Source organism: Zonotrichia leucophrys, chromosome 8 (assembly GCF_028769735.1).
Source record: "Zonotrichia leucophrys gambelii isolate GWCS_2022_RI chromosome 8, RI_Zleu_2.0, whole genome shotgun sequence".
Classification (NCBI taxonomy): domain Eukaryota; kingdom Metazoa; phylum Chordata; class Aves; order Passeriformes; family Passerellidae; genus Zonotrichia; species Zonotrichia leucophrys.
Genome location: NC_088178.1, coordinates 23,482,677 through 23,500,540, shown reverse-complemented (window position 1 = coordinate 23,500,540; position 17,864 = coordinate 23,482,677). Strand labels below are relative to the sequence as shown.

The 17,864-nt window shown below is 42.2% G+C and overlaps 1 protein-coding gene across 3 annotated transcripts in view; it reads left to right on the top strand.

Annotated features, from left to right (window-relative positions):
- LOC135451325 (cytosolic carboxypeptidase 6-like) overlaps positions 1-17,864 on the top strand; it is an 876,962-nt gene that overhangs the window by 660,961 nt on the left and 198,137 nt on the right. For all 3 annotated transcript variants that reach the window (XM_064720414.1, XM_064720413.1, XM_064720412.1), the window contains one exon: positions 11,336-11,425. In XM_064720414.1, the coding sequence (XP_064576484.1) occupies positions 11,336-11,425 (90 nt within the window). The remainder of the gene's footprint in view (positions 1-11,335; positions 11,426-17,864) is intronic.

Genomic DNA, 17,864 nt, shown 5'->3' with positions numbered 1-17,864 from the left:
TGATTTTCTTTCTTGCTTTGCCATTTTCATGGGTGTTGTAGGGCTTGTGTAGCATTTGCAGCTGGCCCCTTTGATCTGGATGGAGAAGCAAACCCTGAGTTGCAAGTGGCAAAGTCCTGGGCTTTCTTTTGGCTCTGAGTAGCTCCTCAAGTTCAAGCCACTTAATTAAACTCAACTTACTTATTTAAAGTTATTTACTTAATTAAAGTCAACAACATGTCAATGCTGATGGAAGCAATGACACCATCTCAGGTATCCCTCTGTAATCTGTGATGTCAGCTGCTGTCCTAAAATTTTATTTGCTTCTTACTTTTTTTTTTGTAAATATGCCCATTGTGCACACTGACTCACTTTTTATTAATGAGAAATGTAAGGCTTTAAAAAAACAATTGCACTGTAGCCTCATTACTATGAAAAATCCATTACGTGGAAGCCATTTGTCAAAGACAATTGTTTAGTTGCTGTAATTTACATATTTATCAAGTTTGATTGGAACGTAATGACTTTGACTTTCTTCATTTTTTTTAACCTTTCTAACCCTCTTTCCATGAAAAGGGTGTTTTGGTTTGTTTTATGGGAAAGGGCAAAACATAATTCAATTTACATTGACTATCAAATATACTTATTAATGTTTTGAATAATTGAATTTTTTTCCTACATTGGAAATGAGTTGTATTTCCAGGCTTTTACATGGAAACTAATGTGGAGTCTTATTAATCCATGAAGTTTTTGCTTCTACCAAAGGATCTAGCTGGAAAATTGACAGCGCAGGACTCTCTAAATAAGATAATGAGTGTCAAGACGAGCAGTCAATATTTGATCTCCATATTTCTTGTAGTTGAAGGCTGAGAGTGGATGGGTTTCCAGTGCAATCACATGATCATTATGGGTGATTAATCTGCATCTGATGCTGGGGATGTTTTGACACAGTATGATATTCCCTTGGCCACAGTTTGGTAGCCAGGTGGCTGCTGAGGGCACTGATCCACACAAGCCTCTTACCCTTCACTGAGCTGTTACAGGAGGTGATGAAAAGTTGCTCCAGCAGCTGATACTGGGAGTTGTTAAAGTTCAGAAATGTGGCACTGCTTGTTTGCAACTGGCCCAGAGTGAAGAAATCTCTTGCCTGTGCTATGGAAAAGGCTGCAAGAAGTGATTTGGTGGCTGCAAAAATGACAGGGGAAAAGCAGGATGCCAGCTCTCCTCTGAGCTCCTGAACATGAGAATTGACCAGATCTGTGGTTTGCCTGCCTGTAGAAGTTCATCTGGAAGGGTCAGTCAATTCTTCTGGAGCAGTTTATGGCCCAAGCAAAAGCTAGAATGATGTATTAAAAATTAAGTAATTTTAAAAAGATATAAACACCAAGGGAAGAAGCAAGTGACAAATAGAATGAAATTCAGCAAAAGAAACCACAGGCTAAATACCAAGAAAAACTCCTTCATGTTGAGAGAAAGGAATAATTTTCTACAGAAATTGGGTGCTGACCAGATAAGGATGGTCTAGACGAGCCAAAAGGTCCTCCCCAGCTCAGCTGTGAAGGGGCACACAGATATTCCAGTGCCTAACTTTGAGAGCTAGTGAATATCAAGCAGCAGGTGGGCAGCCACAAGTATAACCTGAGTGACAAAAAATGATCTGCTACAGAAGCTGTGGCATGCAGTTCATCAGCCCCTCTTCTGTCCTCTGCTGCTTCACAGCATCTCCCACTTGACATTCCCATCTTTGACATGTCCCATCCTTTAAATAAATGATGACTGAGAGTGATCCCCTTGAGCTTCAACTTGGAGCGTGTTTTTATTAATTTATTTCTCGCTGTGCTAGATTTCTCCCCCTCCACTTTTAAAGGCTCCTTTGACTTTAATTAAAATTCTCCATAGGCTTATTGCCTTGAGAGAGGGAATGTGAGTGTGTATAAATTGGTTTTAACAGTTTGCTGACTAGATAGGTTTTGCAAAGCTCTCACAGCCTTGCAGTGTGTGCCTAGTGCAGGCAACAAAATGTGTTTTCCCTTATGGCCTGTGCTGTATTGATTGACTGTGCCTCTGGAATTTATTGCTAACTAATGATGGGACAAAAAGGACAATTAGGATCGGTGGACACTTGCGTGCACACGAAGTTAATGTGGTGCTTACACATTAACTTCGGAGCTCTGAGAGGGATCATGTCTGTGAGAGGAGCTGTTCTCAGTTTGCTGCAACGCAGGGGACTGAGGCAGCAGGTTGGCTGGGGAAGGAGAAGGTTTTATGTGCCCAGGTGGAATTTCAACATTTTTGCCATAATTGTTTTTGCAACGGAGAGGAAAATGTCATAAGCGGCATCTGAATAAGAATGGCAGCTTGCTTAATTGTTGGCCCTTAATGAGAATGGAAAGTGCCCTGCCTCCAAGCATGTATCTCACTGCTTCCTTTTGAATGAAAGGACAAGGGTGTGACAGGACTTTGTCCTGCCAGGCTCTTGGATTTATGATATATATCCAGTATTCCTGGTGCACTTCTGTCTGAGGCTGTCTGTGATCCTTGCTGGTCTTGGAGTCAGATGCCAGTGAATGGAGTGCACACACCCAAGCAAAGCTGATTTAGGGCTGTCAACTCCTCCCAAGCCACAGACTCCCTGACATCATGTCCCTGTGATTAAAATCTGAGAAGAATCAATGAACAAAAGCAGGGGCCTTTTCCTCCCCATCTCTGCCATCCTGCTCACATTAAGAACAGGTTTCTCACCCTGATTTGAAGCCAATGTCTAACATGACAGTAAAGAAGGATTTGCTCCTGGCTGCCTTAGGGGTGTGTGTACTTCAGCCCTGAGGGTTGTCTGCATTCCCCACCCTGCTGAAGTATTTCAAAATTTGAATTTGGGGTGTCAGACCTTCTACTGAGCATCTCAATTTTCGGTGCTGTGGGTTCGGGGCCGAATTCTGATTTCAGGCAAGCAATGAATATGAAAAGAGAAACAATTCACTGGTGTCTCTTTCTAGCCTGTGTGCTCAAGCCTCTCTCCAAACAGAGTGCTGGTGCTTCCCAGAGAGGTCAGTGTCACATTCTGAGGAGCACGGCTCTTCATGAATCTCATTTCAGCAGGTTGCTTTTTATTGACCACTAGCTCAGCTACTGAAGAGCTCACAGTCATAGTTCAGTAAAAGCCAAAACCCCTTGCAGAACACCCTGCACATCTTGCTTGGGATCGCTGCTTTCAAGGTTTTGTGCACTGAAGGTTTTATTCTTCCTAACCCTGTCAGCCCTTGTCCTTCTGCCCAGGGAAGGTCTGATGCAACACATAAATCAAAAAAATAATCATCTCCTGTGCCCTGTAATTGATCATGTCCCCACTTCTTTTCAATGGGTGTCAGGAAGAATAAGAGAGAGCAGGGTTCATGTTGTTCGGGTCAGTGTCAAAAAGGTGGAACACAGGAGATGAATTGGTGACAGTGCTGGTTGTGTTGCTTCACTGCACCCCCAGGTCTGAGACTTCAGCCCAGCAGGCTGAAACTTTGGTTGCTTTTCAGTTTTTTCCTCACAGAGAGAGACCTGAGTAGGTCTCCAGCCTTGTCCACTATTTCATGCTGCTCCAACTTTTTCTTTTTTCCTAATTCTTTTCTTGTTACACTTTTTGCCCATTTCTTAAGTGAATAATATGAGACCTAGCCCCATTGAATGGAGGTTTTTTAGTTACAGCTTCGCAGAAACATCTTTCCCAATTTTTGCATGTTGTGTTGCAATTTGTCCCTTCCTTATTTTTTTATCCATTGGCCTTGAGAGGTTAGAGATGCTGGACTCACAGATTCTGGAGCTGAATCTCATGGCAGCTATAAATGTCATTTTCAGTGCTGCCTTCCTTGGAAAAATCCATGAAGAGCACAAGGATGTGGCTGTGCATCTCAAAGAAACTAGAAGAGTTTTGGGAATAGCTGTACAGGGACTCTCAATTCTTTTCTGAAGTGCACATGGTTTTGCTCAGTTTTTATATGGGAAAGCCTGAGCACTAAGGTTAATCACAAGCAAAGCCACAGCAAAACTGGAAAAGTAATCCAAAACAGATCAAAGGTGTCCTGGCTGCTCCTGTAACTGCTGGACTACTTTGTGAGGAGGTGGTAATTCCCTCTTTTTTACCTTGGCTGAATTATTCTCTTATCTTTAAGTCCATGCATACTTACAGCAAACAAACACAGCCGTATCCCTCTCCACTGGAGAGAGCTGATAGAGAATTGCTTTTTAACAGGTCCTAGCATCATCTTCTGAATCCCTGGATTTTAAAGACAAACTGAAAAAGTACCCGTGTAATGTAGTATTTCAGGTGGAAATGTCTTGCATCTGAATATTTTAGTTCCATCCCTTTGTAAAAAGGCTACTGGGATGGTGAGAATTCTAGAGGGATGATGGCTGTGAACAGAGAGAGCAAAAAAGATACCAGTTAGTATTGATTCCTTCCCAGAGGATGAGATCTGCTTCCTCTGGGGCAGCTCCTGAGTGTTTCCATCTCCTCCTCACTGGTGAGGGGCCCACTGTGGAGCTCAGTCAAGAGAACCCTGTGGAATGGCTGAAGATCATTATTGTTGTCACTGGTGGTGACTGGAGAAGTGCTGCTGCATATGTAAGACGCTGCATTTCTCTCTGATGTAAGATTTTTAGAGAGAGATAAATAGGATGTTTGGTTTATTCAGTTTTGTAATTCATCGTCAACCACTGCAAGGAAAAATAAAGTGAGTACTGTAGATCAGAGTTCATGTATTCAAGTGCAGATGGGTGAGTTCTGAGTCAATGGCATTTAAGGAAATGGCACTGAAAGACACTCAAGTGAAATGAAGACTTTAGCAAATCGTGTCTAGAATGTTTTTTTCTTGGTGTTTTTTTTTCTTTTCCCTGCAGGTAAACTTTACTTTCTTGTTCTATATCATCTGAAGGACACATGCATTTTCTGGGATTTTGGGAATGATTTCTGGGGTTCTGGGATTAGACATCAAATTTAACAAGATGATGTATAGCTTTGAGGAGACACATTTGATGTACCACTTAGCCTTCCCATAATTTACTGCGTGCCTCCGCTCTCTGGAGGGCAAGGGGTTGATCTACACTCCAACCTGACTTTATAAATAGCAAAGCAGAAAAGGGAAAAAGAAAGCAGGCTTGGGACCTGCCTGCTAAACTGTTATGATATGACAGTGATGCAGGTAGGTGACATTAAATGCTACTGTCTGCATCCTTAATTGTGAGTTGTCATCACCTTGGCCGTTTGAGGACGAATAATGTGCTGCTCATATTCCAGATTTCTATTCTTATTCATAGGACTGTATGTTCCAACGTTCAAATGCATATGTATAATTTAAAAACAAAAGCTCAGGTTTTCGGGAGTGTTTTTTGGAGGGTTTTTTATAGTGGAGATGAGGAGGAAGGGAAGACGTGAGTTTATCTTGACTGGTTTTGCGTGCAGTTAATTTTCCTGCCTCAAAAGCGTAGTGAGCTGCCAGTATCAGAAAGCCCAAATGGAAAAATGGTTGCTTACAAGATGTAATGAAGATTAAAAACAACCAAATGTGGCTGGGAGGTAAGGGGACTCTTGCTCTGTAGGCATTTGCCATTTCTGATTTTGCAAATAGCTCTGCAGCGTCATTCGATCTGCGCTTCAGCATAATTTTACCAGGAGATATTTCTGGCCTTTTGCTTCACAGTCAGATCCCTTTGCTGGGCTATTACGTTGAAAATGCAGTCAAGTATTAACATCAAAACTGTTTATGTAACCTCCCACCCCATGGAACCCCTCCAGAACACCCTGCAACTGAGGCAGGGAAGGGGAAAGGATGAAAACCAAGAGCTGGGTGGAAATAGTGCCTGCTCTGAGATGTAAATAGGCCAATTCTTTTCAATAAAACAAAGTTAGGCTGTTGATATACACCTGTCCACTTAAACTGTGGTGGAACTTCACTCAGATGTATTCCAGCAGGGCTCCAGGCCATGAAGATGCACAAGGCATTGCTACAGAGGATTGAGAGGGAAGAGCAGGGAGGGACACAGCCATATCCAGGAGGAACATCACACTGCCACTGTGCTTTCAGGTTTCTGGTGGCACTGACAAGTGTTGATAGCTCTGTCAGCATCTGCCTGCAGAACACTGAGTCCCACTTTGCTACCTTCCCCTGTTTGTCCCAATGGGATGCTCACACATGGCAAAAGTCTAAAGGTTTCTTTTTCCTATTTGCTGCTGAAATATATTTAATTTGCTTTGAGCAAGAGCAAACCCAAATCCCAGGGCCTCTGAATAAGGGGGAGTTATGGAGGGGGAATACAATTAATGTCTTAATCCTGTGTCACCCTTTCTTTGAGACACTGTGCTACATTAAATTGATTTTGCAAATGAAAGCTAAAAGCTAAGCAAAAGCCACCAATCTATTTTGCCTAAAGATGATTTTAGTGCTCTTTATGTTCCCCTAAATGACAAACCAATTTGTTACCTGCCTACATAAACATTTGCCTATATTAGCCCCAGAAATGTTTTATTTTTATTAGCCCAAACTTTATCTTTTTATGAAGACACAGGGGCCCAATAAAATTAGTGTGCAAATATAATACCCAATTTGCATTTTTCCATGGTCAGCAGAAAAGCTGAGTAAAATCAATTTGATATTAGGTCAGCATATACATCAATAAAGCATACGCTCACACAGGACCATTGTAATGGCTCCTGTAATTTCTATGCTGCCAGAGTAAAGAGATTAAATAATATTAAATGCTCCAAAATAGCTTCTCTTTTAAGAGGAATGTAAAAAGAAAGGGAGACTTTGGCATAAAACGAGCAATAAAGGATAATAGTTGCACAATCTCCAACTTTAAAACATTGTGACAATGATCTCAGAGGCAGGCTTCCTGCAAAATGGCCCCAATTCAGCAGAGCTCTCATGCCAAAATTATGGTTAAGCACATTTTTGAGCACGATGCAAGTCCGTCCAACAAATCATGTACTTAAGCAGCTGACAGAGTCAAGGACAGAGCCTGAATGAACACCAAAAATTCGGAAGATTTTGGATGCAGTTTTGAGCATTACATGCAGGACCATTGCTGAGGAGATGGTCCTTGCACAAAGGAGACTGCTGAAAAAACCCCAGGCAGGACAGAGTGAAGGTGAGGGCAGTCCATGAGCTGTGAGGGTCCCCTGTAGCAGGGCCACCCCATCACAGACCTGGCCTTCCAAGGCTTTTGCATGGGAGACAAAATGCTGCTGCCTCCCATTTCGGGTAAAACTGTACAGGAATGGGTGTCTGACTTCCACAACCTGTATCCCAGTCTTTGCTCATCACTCTGTGGTACAAATGGCATCATTTTGACCTTCTGTCCCTGTTAGTTTCTTTGTTCTGCTGAAACCAACTATAAGAAGGTGAGAAAGAAAATCTGATCTCTCCAAGTCCAGTGGGATTCAGCAGTGACCAAAAATGCTGTTCCTTTGCACTCTTGCATTGCTGAGATGCACACTCTTACCTGAAATGACATTCGTGGCCAGAAGGAGCAAAAATAAATGGGATTAGGTGCTGATCTGGTCTCTTAGGAAAAAACAGAGTGCAGTAAATGCTGCTTGGATTTGATTTGCTGGAGCAGGTTAATGTGGTGGAGATGAGGCACTTGGGGCAGGGCTGTTTTCGACACAGATGTTCCAGCTCTGCTGGGCACAGGCGAGCTGGGGTGGCACACAGGAGGGGAATGCAATAGAGCTGCTTTGATTTCCTCTGTGGAGTATTTAACTTGCAGGGTTTTGAATAAAAACATGCTGGCAGCAGCCCACCTCGTACTGCAAAGTACCTGGGACAGGATGGCAATATGGAATTCATTTGCAGTGGATAACATTCCATTAAAATGTACGTGGGTATTTAAATCAAATCGTTATTTGGCCTTATGTTTGTAAGATGATGGATTCCTGTGGATTGGAGCCTTCTGGTCTTCCAGAGATGACGAGATTTTTCTAGTACTTTTCTCAGCTTTGAAGTCCTCTGCAAAGGAGTGAAATTCACTCCCAGGATCTCCTGATGGGCACCAGCCCAAAGGCTCTCTGAACCAGACTTCCAGGGTCAGACCTCTCATCCTGAGTGCTAATTTGTGAACTTGAATCATAAACTACATCATGACTGCAAGATCTAAAGAAACCACAAATCTGTAGTCTGATTCTGGTCTGACAAGGTAACAGAAAAGATCCTGGAGGTTGAGGAGTGATGTTCTACCTCAGTTCTGTTATAGTGCTTCATCTTGGTGGTGCAAATGGAATTCCATAAATTTAATATTTCTGCTTGAATGTTCTAGATACCTACCATTAAGCTGCTATATACAAATACTATCATTTTCATGTTTTTATAGTACCATAAAGATGAAAATTGAATGAAAATGGCTAAGTGAATTTCTTGCTTTCCCATGAAGGTTTAGAATTCGATCTGCCTCTCTCTCTGTAAGTAGAAAATGTTTTCTGTGCTGCTTTAGCTGCAGCAGCACAATAAGCAACCAGGAGTGGAAATTGCTGTTTCCTGGGTGAGAGCTGAGGGAGTGCTGCCAGTGGGGTTAAGTGACTGGCTTGACATGCCAAAGCTTTAGCGGGGAAGGCACATGGGTTGAGGGCCAAGCAGCACAAGTGATGCTCAGAATGAGAGGTCTGAGCTGCTTGCTTGCAGCTCATTCAGTTTCTTTTCAGTATGAAATTTGCTTGGTGTTTACCACTACTGTGGTTGCTGGGGAGCCAGAATAGATGTTGAGGTTAGTGTTGGTTGTTCTGAATAGCATCTCATATCTCCACAGCCTTGCTCTGGGGAATTCTCCTCTGAGCAGGGGCAGGATGGCAGTGGGTGAGGAGCAGGACACTGGGGTGTAACACACAGTGACAGATTGTTTAGGTCTCAGTCATAAGTCAAGGCAAATATTATTCACGATTATGATACTGGTAGCCTTCAAAGGGAAGAGAAAATGTTCATTTAAATCTTCAAGATACTCTCCAGAACAGAAAATGGAAAAGGAACCATTTGGAAAAGGAACCATTCCAGACATCTCTACTTCCCTTTCTTTCAAAAAAACCCCTGTTTTGTCAAAGAGTTTTGTTTCTAAGACTCACTTCTATGGTGTTCAGAAGGGTAAAAGTGGTACCATAACACATTTCTCTGCATTTCCACAAGTCTCAAAGCTGTGGCTAAATGGAGTGTGCCTTTCTGTCATTTTGCTTAAGCACTTTTGGCATCTACTAAGCAAAGCTATACACTTCTAATCTTCTTAATTTTGATTGATCTTTTCAATCCTGAAGTAGAAAATAGGATGTATTTCTAATGTAACATTTAAATTAAAAAATGAAATGGTGTTTTGTGGTTGTTTAGTGGGTTAACCTTGGTTAGCAGCCAGATGCCCACACAGCTGCTCCCTCTTATCCAGGACAGGGGGAGAAAATAAAAAGGAAAGGCTCATGGGTCAAGAGAAAGAAAAGGATATCATTTACTAATTGCCACTGGGGGCAAAGCAGACTTGACTTGTGGGGATTTTAATTCATTGCCAATTAAAATAGACTTGCATAGTGAAAGTTATTGATCATAATAATGATTCCAATAAGTGTTATGAAGCATAAATAACAACAATTTTGTAATTGAAAACAAAGCCAAAGCCACAAAACACCCCAAAGCAATCCTCTGTCCAAGAGATTCCTGACCAGTGCTGTTCCAGACCCAAAGCAGCCATGGTGCTGAGCATCACATCTGTGCTGTGCCACAGCCCCTTTAATGCAATGCTGGTTTTCCAAGAGGGGAGGAAAACTCATCTCCTCTTGCTAAAGTGTTCCCAGCCCTTCTCCTTTTGTTCCTTAAAGTTGGTTTGCTGATTTATCACCTTCCTCCCCACTACTTAATGCAAATGATGTGGGATGGTCCTTGACTCCTGGCTGATGGGGTTGTGCTCCTTTTTGCTGCCTCCCACTTTTCTTCTGCTGAGAGAATTGACCCCACCAGCTGCAGGGTTTGGCAGGGACTTTCTTTCTTATATTTCTTTGCCTCTGGGGTTCAAAAACATCAGGGAATGGTGAAGCTGGTGTAAGAGAGAACAAATGGATGGCTGAGTTATAGGGAGAGCAGCTGCAGGACTTTGAGATGCTAAGGAAATAAAAGAAGAGACCTGCTGCAATTGTCTCCTAAAAACAGCAGAAAATGTATTGATTATTCCTATGGTTGTGTAAGGTGTGATTTGCCCTAGGGAAAATGGAGCACTTCTAAGAATTTGGGAAATAAAAAAAATTAACTAAGGTATGGTCTTGAGGACTCACACATCTTTGAAAATAAAAGTCTGACTTTGGATATGTGTGCAATAAATCTACCTAATTAAAAGAGGAAGAAAAAAAAACAAAACAAAAAAACAACAACGTGGATTTAGTTTCCAGTCTGTAAACTTTTTACTTCAAAACAAAGATTTAAACTGTCTCTAGCAATTGGAGCCTGCTGTGTTTAGCATTACCCCTGCTGTGTGTGTTCAGGTTGAGATAAGCCATCTAACTGAGGTCCTGACCTCTTAGAGTCTTTAAAATTCCCAGAACCCATTTTGCAAGAGCATAATTTTCATTTGCTGTTTATTAAGTGCAGTCACAGCACAAACAAAAGAAGGATCCTGGTTGACCCACGTAGTTTATGGCTGAAGCAGGTGGCCAAAGTGGTGTGGCTTCAAAACTGAGGGATTAACCCATGTTAAAGTCAGCATAGTTGGGATCTAAATCTGTCTTCCACCTATCTGCAATTTGAAGGGGAAATGGCACCTTTTCATGCCCTCGCTGGATTTAATCTTGGTCTCTTTTCTATACTTTATTTTTTTTTTTTAAACTTTTCTTTCAGTTAGAGCAGATGCAGTTGCAAACACTTAACAGATTTTTAAAAAATCACCTCTAAATCCTCCGGAGCAAAGCCTAATAAATATAATTTGTAGCACTTTTCCATCGCCTGGCACTGTTAAGGCTTGGACCAAGTGCAATGCAGGGTGCAATTGGCTTTACCTTGACTGGAGCCCCAGTGCTGTTCCTGTGGCCCAGGGGGACATTTATCACGAGTGAGAGCACAATTACAGTGCAGTTAAACTCTCTGCAGTAAATCTTGGGCTTTAAAAAGAGACCTAAATTTGTTGTTGCAGGTTTGGCTGCATGTCATTATTCTTGCAGCCCTTGTGCAGTCTGGGAAGGAGACCTGGTGACTGCCCCTTTGGTCAGGGATTGTGCTTGTTTATAATGTGTGACCAATTCTAATGAAAAGATGTGTTTTAAAAATTAACAATTGTTTGCTTCTACATCTGGGGCACAGTTTAATAATCTTAATTTCTTTTTTTTTTCCCCTCTCTGTCCCCTTTTCTGCTGCAGCAAACCTGCGTCCAGGGGCTGAACAGAAAGTGGTGTTCATCACAGCACGGGTCCATCCAGGGGAAACTCCCTCTTCCTTCGTCTGCCAAGGTGAGTGTGTGCCCCAGGGTGGCAGATCTGCTGGATCTGATCTCCTGCTTGGTGGGGATAGCTTTGGCTCTGAAATGGGAAAGTGACAGATTTTTCCACAGTGAGGATATCAGCAGAGTCTCTCATCTAATACCCAGCTGCTCATCTTCCTTGAGGCTGTAGGAATAGATTGTCTCCAAGTCTTGTGAAGGTTTGCTGAACTTGGTCAGAGCTGGGCTCTGAAGCTTTTTTGGGAAGACTGAGAGTCACACTCATATGCAATATATTTGTGTAAAGGTCCTTTTCTTAGAGCTTTTCCAGCCCATTTTGCTAGGGTTTATTCTGTTAACTGCTTATATTTTTTCTTGCTGTGTACCATCTCCAGCTTCTTTTCCATCACAAAACAGTGACCCTAGCCTTCCAGTTGAATTCTAAGAGGCCTCTCTTTGTCTGAAGCTGCTGCTCTGAGGAACACAGCTCCCAGTGGCTGACAGCTGTTTCCTGCACAAAGCATTCCTGCTAAAAATAGAAAGCAAATTGCCCAGCTTGTATTTATAAAGAGTTGTAAATCTCTTGGCTCGTGGGTACAAATAAATAAATAACCCCGGCACGCCTTCATATAACTTCATTGTACAGGCCTGAAATATTGTACTGATGCATGTGACCGTGTGCAGCAGTGAAGTGTTGATGGTGTAAATCAAAGCAGCTCCCCTGGAGCCAGGGCAATTTGGTAATTCACTGCAGCAGCTTGGACCTGGCCCTGCTGAGCCCATGAGCCGCATCAATCAAGCATATGCAGAGTTTATTATTATGTTGTCTGCTCGTGGTGCCACAGGCTCCATTGCCATGGGCCCTGCTGGTGCCCAAAGACCTCGGTGGGGAGGGTCTGGCACAGGTTCAGGGTCTTCTCTGTGTGCTCCAAATCCTGGCAAGGGGCTGTGTTTGGCATCATTGAGGGAAAAGGTGCTGAGCAGCTGTCCCTCTGCTGCCCCAGGACACTCTCCTTGCTGCCCTGGAGCAGCAAAGGTAAAGCCCTTCCTCTAATAAAACAATGCTTCAGAGTGAGAGCAGGGAAACTCAGCGAGTTCCCCATCCCCTGCCGTGCCACAGTCAATGCAGGGCATTACAGCACACATGATGTTTGTTAATGAATATGGATTTTTAATTGGCTGCTTTGATTCTGTTTGTGGCTGCTGGCATAGCCCTGTGAAATGAAAGCTGAGGCATGCTGCTGAGGTGGTGCTTTGTAAATGATGTTATTTTATTTTGATAATGGAGAGTTTATTCAAAAGGGAAATAATCAGAAAAAAAAAAAGGATGTGTAAAAGCGTGTGGCATGCTTAGCTTGATGAAACAGCTAGATAGAAGTCATGCTCTGATTGCCTCATGGAAACTTTATGCTTTGTAAGAAAAAAAGCAAAAAACAAACAAAGAAAACACAAACAAATTAAAAAAAAAGAAAAAGCAGGAAATACAAGAAAAATAACAAGGCGATATCAATATATGAGTTTTGGAGAAGCACATGAGAAACTTGCTGTGGCTGAATTTTGGCTCCTGATTTACTCCGGGACCCAGAGGCTCTGGGCTCTGCACTGAGCCCCTGCCCCATGCAGGCAGAGCTGCCTCCTGTGCAGAATCAGCATCCAGACAAGTGGAAATGTCAAACATTTCAAGGCCATTGCAGCGTTGTTTCTAGCGCTGCCAAATGTGAAACTGGGTGCTTGCTCCATCTTTGGAAACTTATGTGTGGGAGGATCAAAAGAAGGGATAAAAAAGATTCCTCTGGCAGTCAAGTTGAGGGCACACTTAGGAATTTTTATTTCTGGAGTCTCAGGAAGGTTTTTGGCATAGCTAGGTGTTGCAGATTTTATATCCAGATGCCAGCTCAGTGCATATGGAACATGTCAGGACTATTTTTTTTTTTGGTGGAGAGATTTCTTCTTGAATGTTTGATGATGCTCACCACCTGGAGTATTAAGATCTGGAAACTGATCCCAAATATTCCCCAGGAGCATCTCATGGATGGAAGACCAGAACTGTGACTGCCCAAGCTTGGAGAATCAGTCCATAGGGGAATAGAGAATGAGCAAAAAAGCTTTATATTTTTTGTTTTTCACTTTTTCCCATTGATTTTTGGTTTTAATTAGTTCAGTCACTGTCTTCTTTAAAGCCTGAAGATAATATAATGTTTGACTTCTTACTCATTTTTCTACCTGCTTTTGAGTTGGCCAGTTCCTTTCCTGCCTTCTTTGGGCTGGTTTTTGCTGAGGGATTTTTAGCAGTATACTCCAAATAGGAGTTTCCTGGGGCCTGGCAGAAACTACCTATTACAGGTATCCCAGCCTAAGCCCATTTCTTTGGGTTTTAAGTTTTTTTGGGTTTTGGTTTTGTTATTTTTGGGGGTTTTTTTTGTTTTTTTCTATCTTTAATACATCGTGAGATGCTTGTGCCTGTCTTTTGATCCCTTGTCCTCCACTTTACCCACATATTATGAATCTAAGCAAGGATTTTGCATTCCTGTGGGATTAAAAAAATCTTGTCATCTCTCTGTTCAAAATTGTTTCTCTGTCATTCTTCTTCATATTCTACTATGAAGAATCCACTGAAAACTGAGTTTTGGATACAAATGCCCTTCATTGCTGCATATGTGCAGGTATTTTAAATTTGGATAGACATTTCTGTCACCTTCCAGCTGTGGAGTGCTTGCAGCAGTGGCCAGACCTCCTCAGAACCATCAGGCACCTCATCCAGCAGTCACAAACAAATGCTGTAATAATTCACACATGATGCGGCTGCCACAAAACCCTGGAGGGCCTCTTCATAAAAAGATGGATTAAGAACCTTTTGTTTCTGTTTTGGTCTTTTAAGAGTCAGTACAATGGTTCTCCTTTTTAGGAAGTTTTCCTGGTGGTTCTTAACTGCTTGTGCTGGAACTCAGGGCTGGAAATGGAGACCCAGCCATCAGAGAGGATATTCAGAATATTCACATGAGTACCCTTCAATCCAAGGGTAGGGTGGTATTCTCCTGCTCAGATGGTGATGGTCACCATGAGCATTGGTGTTTGCACCACTCCTAGGGATGAATAAGTAGGAGTAGGGTCCAGGATTAAGAGGATTTGTTTTCATTTTGCTATTATAGACCATTTTTTAACCAACTGCTGGAATCATTGCTGCTCCTGGAGGGCTTTTGTAGTGAGCACAAAGAAGTGCAAATTCATCTTACAGCCTGAACTCATCTCTCTTGGGCTGTTCAGATTTCTGAGGGATTGTTCTGAAGTTGTGGGTTTAGATTATTTTCCTTTCTTAGATATTTCTTCTCATTTTTCTCCCCATAGTATTTTCCTTTAAGAAACTGTGGCCTGTTTTCTCTTCCATACTTTACTGTAAAGGCAAATAAACTAACTCTTACAGATGTCAGGTAACAGTGTGCACTAATAATCTGTGCAAGCCCCTACCCTCTCAACACTGACCATAAGGCAGTTTTCAAAAGGCTTGGATTTTATCCAAGACTTGGCAATAGGGGTATTTTTAGCCCCCAATATTCTCAGAGTCTTATTTTGTTTCTTATGTTTGCTAGATTTTATATTCTTGGTGGGAGAAAAGCAACTGCCCCTCACTATTCGCATCCATGGAAAGTTGTAGGAGACACTCCTACATTTAAGTTTATCCTGTATGCTCTGACTTTTGCCAGCAGTCAGTAATTCCAAGGTTAAACATGTCTAGATGCACCAAGACATTAATTTTACTCACTGATTTAGCATGTTCTATTAGTGGGATGCCAATTGTTGATTTCCCACTGTGGCACCCATCTTGCCATCTAAATGCAGAAATGAAAATTTGTACCCCAAGCGTCTAATAGGGATTTCCAGGCTGGAATGCCAGAATGGAAGCCCAGTGCAATACAGAAGGGAGAGGAATCCCATAACTGGATTTGAAGTTGCTGAGCCTCTCAGGCTCAGTATAATTTAACCTGGAGCTGACCTTGAATCTTATGGGCTGAAAAGGGAACAGCCATTAAAGAGAAAATATAAGAAAAACAGACATCTGTGACTCTTTTCCATAAGAAACGGAGAAAAAATTACTTTTCAATCAATCTTTTTTTCTTTCTTTATAGCTGCTTAAATGAATGTTCTCCCTTGTTTCACCTCAAATCAGATGATATGAAATGAAGGAACAGATTGCACTGGGCAAGGTCTCTTGATTTTCTGTTTGCATTCTTTGTCTGTGTTTTTAACCCTCACCCTCTCAACAGCAGAGGGCAGGGGAAAAAAAAAATCTGAAAACTTGTACAAATTTTGATTCTAAGTTTGAAGCATGGAAAAGCAGGGAACAGACTGCCTGAAAACAAGTCTCCCAGCAGCTGTCTCTCCAGTCCTGATGTTGCACTATAACTCACTGGGCTGGTGGGTAATTGAACTTGCTCTCTGTGTCACCAGGATGCTCCAGGTGCTAGGAAGGATTTAACTCCTGGACAGATTCCAAAGTGGCCTCTTAAAACTGTTTTCTAGTTCATTTTGTGGAGGCAGTGCCTTCAAATCCTTTGAATTTGATCCTTCAGGAAACCTGAGGGAGTTAGTAGGAGAGTGAAGTTGCTAAAATACAATTAATGTGATTTGGGTGGGTTTTTTTGGTTGTGTTATGGGGTTTGTTTTGTTTTGTTATGTGTTTGGGATTTGTGTTTTTCATTTCTTGTGGGAAACAGTCATAAGCATGAGAAGGATCCTTGTGAAGCCTGTTTCTTCTACTTGGAATTTTACCCAAACTCTGTCTTTTCTTATGAAGAAAGAGGAAGAATATACTGTCACGGTTAAAAGCTGCTTTTCTGTTTCTTTTATTAAGCATAAATCTTTTGAGCATTAGGACATAAGTGATAGTAACTGAAGGCCAGGACATGTTTTATATACAAGTATAAATTCAACATTTACCTGTGAAAAGAGCCTTTCTGAAGGAGCAGAGGTGATGACCCTGCTTAGCTGTCTCCAGGGTATAAATTCCTCCTAAGGGAAATAAACTGAGTTCTGTAGCCATTGGTGTAAGATGCTTTTGGGAACAGCAGCTGCACTGGAGAAGAAAGCAGTGCCCCTAGAAATCCCTGTGGTGGCAATGATTGGGTCCTCAGAAGCTTGGGGACATCATCTGCCAGATTTCCCACCAGACTGAAAGTGCATCTGAATAAATGCATGGCTTGCATCTCACTTGATCTGTTTTATTCTTCTGTCTAGCAAGCCAATTCATCTTCATTTCCAAGCTATGTTTCCTACCAGAGGAGGAAGGAAAATATCATTCCATAGGGAATAGGAATCCTGTAATTGCCTGTTTGTTGTATTACTGTCAAGTCTCACTTCTGCCTTCTCTGCCAAATGAAAGAGAATGGAAGCAAACACTTCTGCTGTCCTGGCTACTTCTAGGCTCCAATGAATGGAATGCATATGTAAAAAGGCTTAATGTGCAATTCCTCTTTGGATGTGTTTGTAAGGCATCTCTGGGTGCAGGAGGGGGCTCTGCCATGGCCAGGCAGCCAAGGAATGGGTGCTCTCTGGTACAGGAATGCCTTTTTGGGAGCCTTTTCCAGCATTTATCTTTGTGGGCTGCATTGCTAAGACTGAAGAGAACTGAGCAACACAGAAGCTCCACTTTAAGGGTATTATTTTATACTCTCTTGCCACCCTACCCTCTGAGGTATAAAGACACAAAGCTTCCATTCCCTTTCAATATTTTTGACATCCTATGAAAATCTTTTCTGGCTTCAGTCCATAGGAAAGTGCATCCCCTAGAGCAGAGTTATACCCTTGAGGTGACTGCTCTTGGTCAAAGGAAGAGTAGAATCTTTCTGTGAATTAATGGTGTTCTGCATCCAGACAGTGACATGCACAAGTTGTGTCAGGAGAGGATGGCAATGGGAACACTCCCATGCCTTCAGGAGGATGGGAACGCTCCTGTGATTTCAGGAGCAGCTCAGCATTTAGGAGCAGTGATGGAATGTGGTGAGCAGGAGCTGCAGTTCATGGGCTCTTTTACAGGAGATCAGGAAACCAAATGATGAGAAGCAAATAAAGGCAGCAGAATGCAACATCCCAACCATAAAACAAGCTGCAGGGCTCTCTTAAAGTTGTTAAATTGCATCCATCCTTCCCACCAAGATTTTTTTCTTCAAGTGCATAGCTCCTAAGCTTTAATACAAAGGGAAACACATTCTCCCTGGCTTCTAAAGCAACATGAAAACCACTATTGTCTGTCCCTTGTAAATCTCCTGGATGAGATTTTAGTGTGAAGTATCCCAGGAGAGAGAGGTTGTTCTGAGAATCCTAAAGCATCCAAATTGGAGTAAGGGAAATAAAAGCTCCTTTTCAAGTTGTGTTGTTGCAAATAGATTGTTAGAGGGATTCCTAACACCCAGTGTGACAGTGGCTGTCACAAGGTACCACAGGCTTTGAATCAATTCACTGTGGTGTCAGGCAGG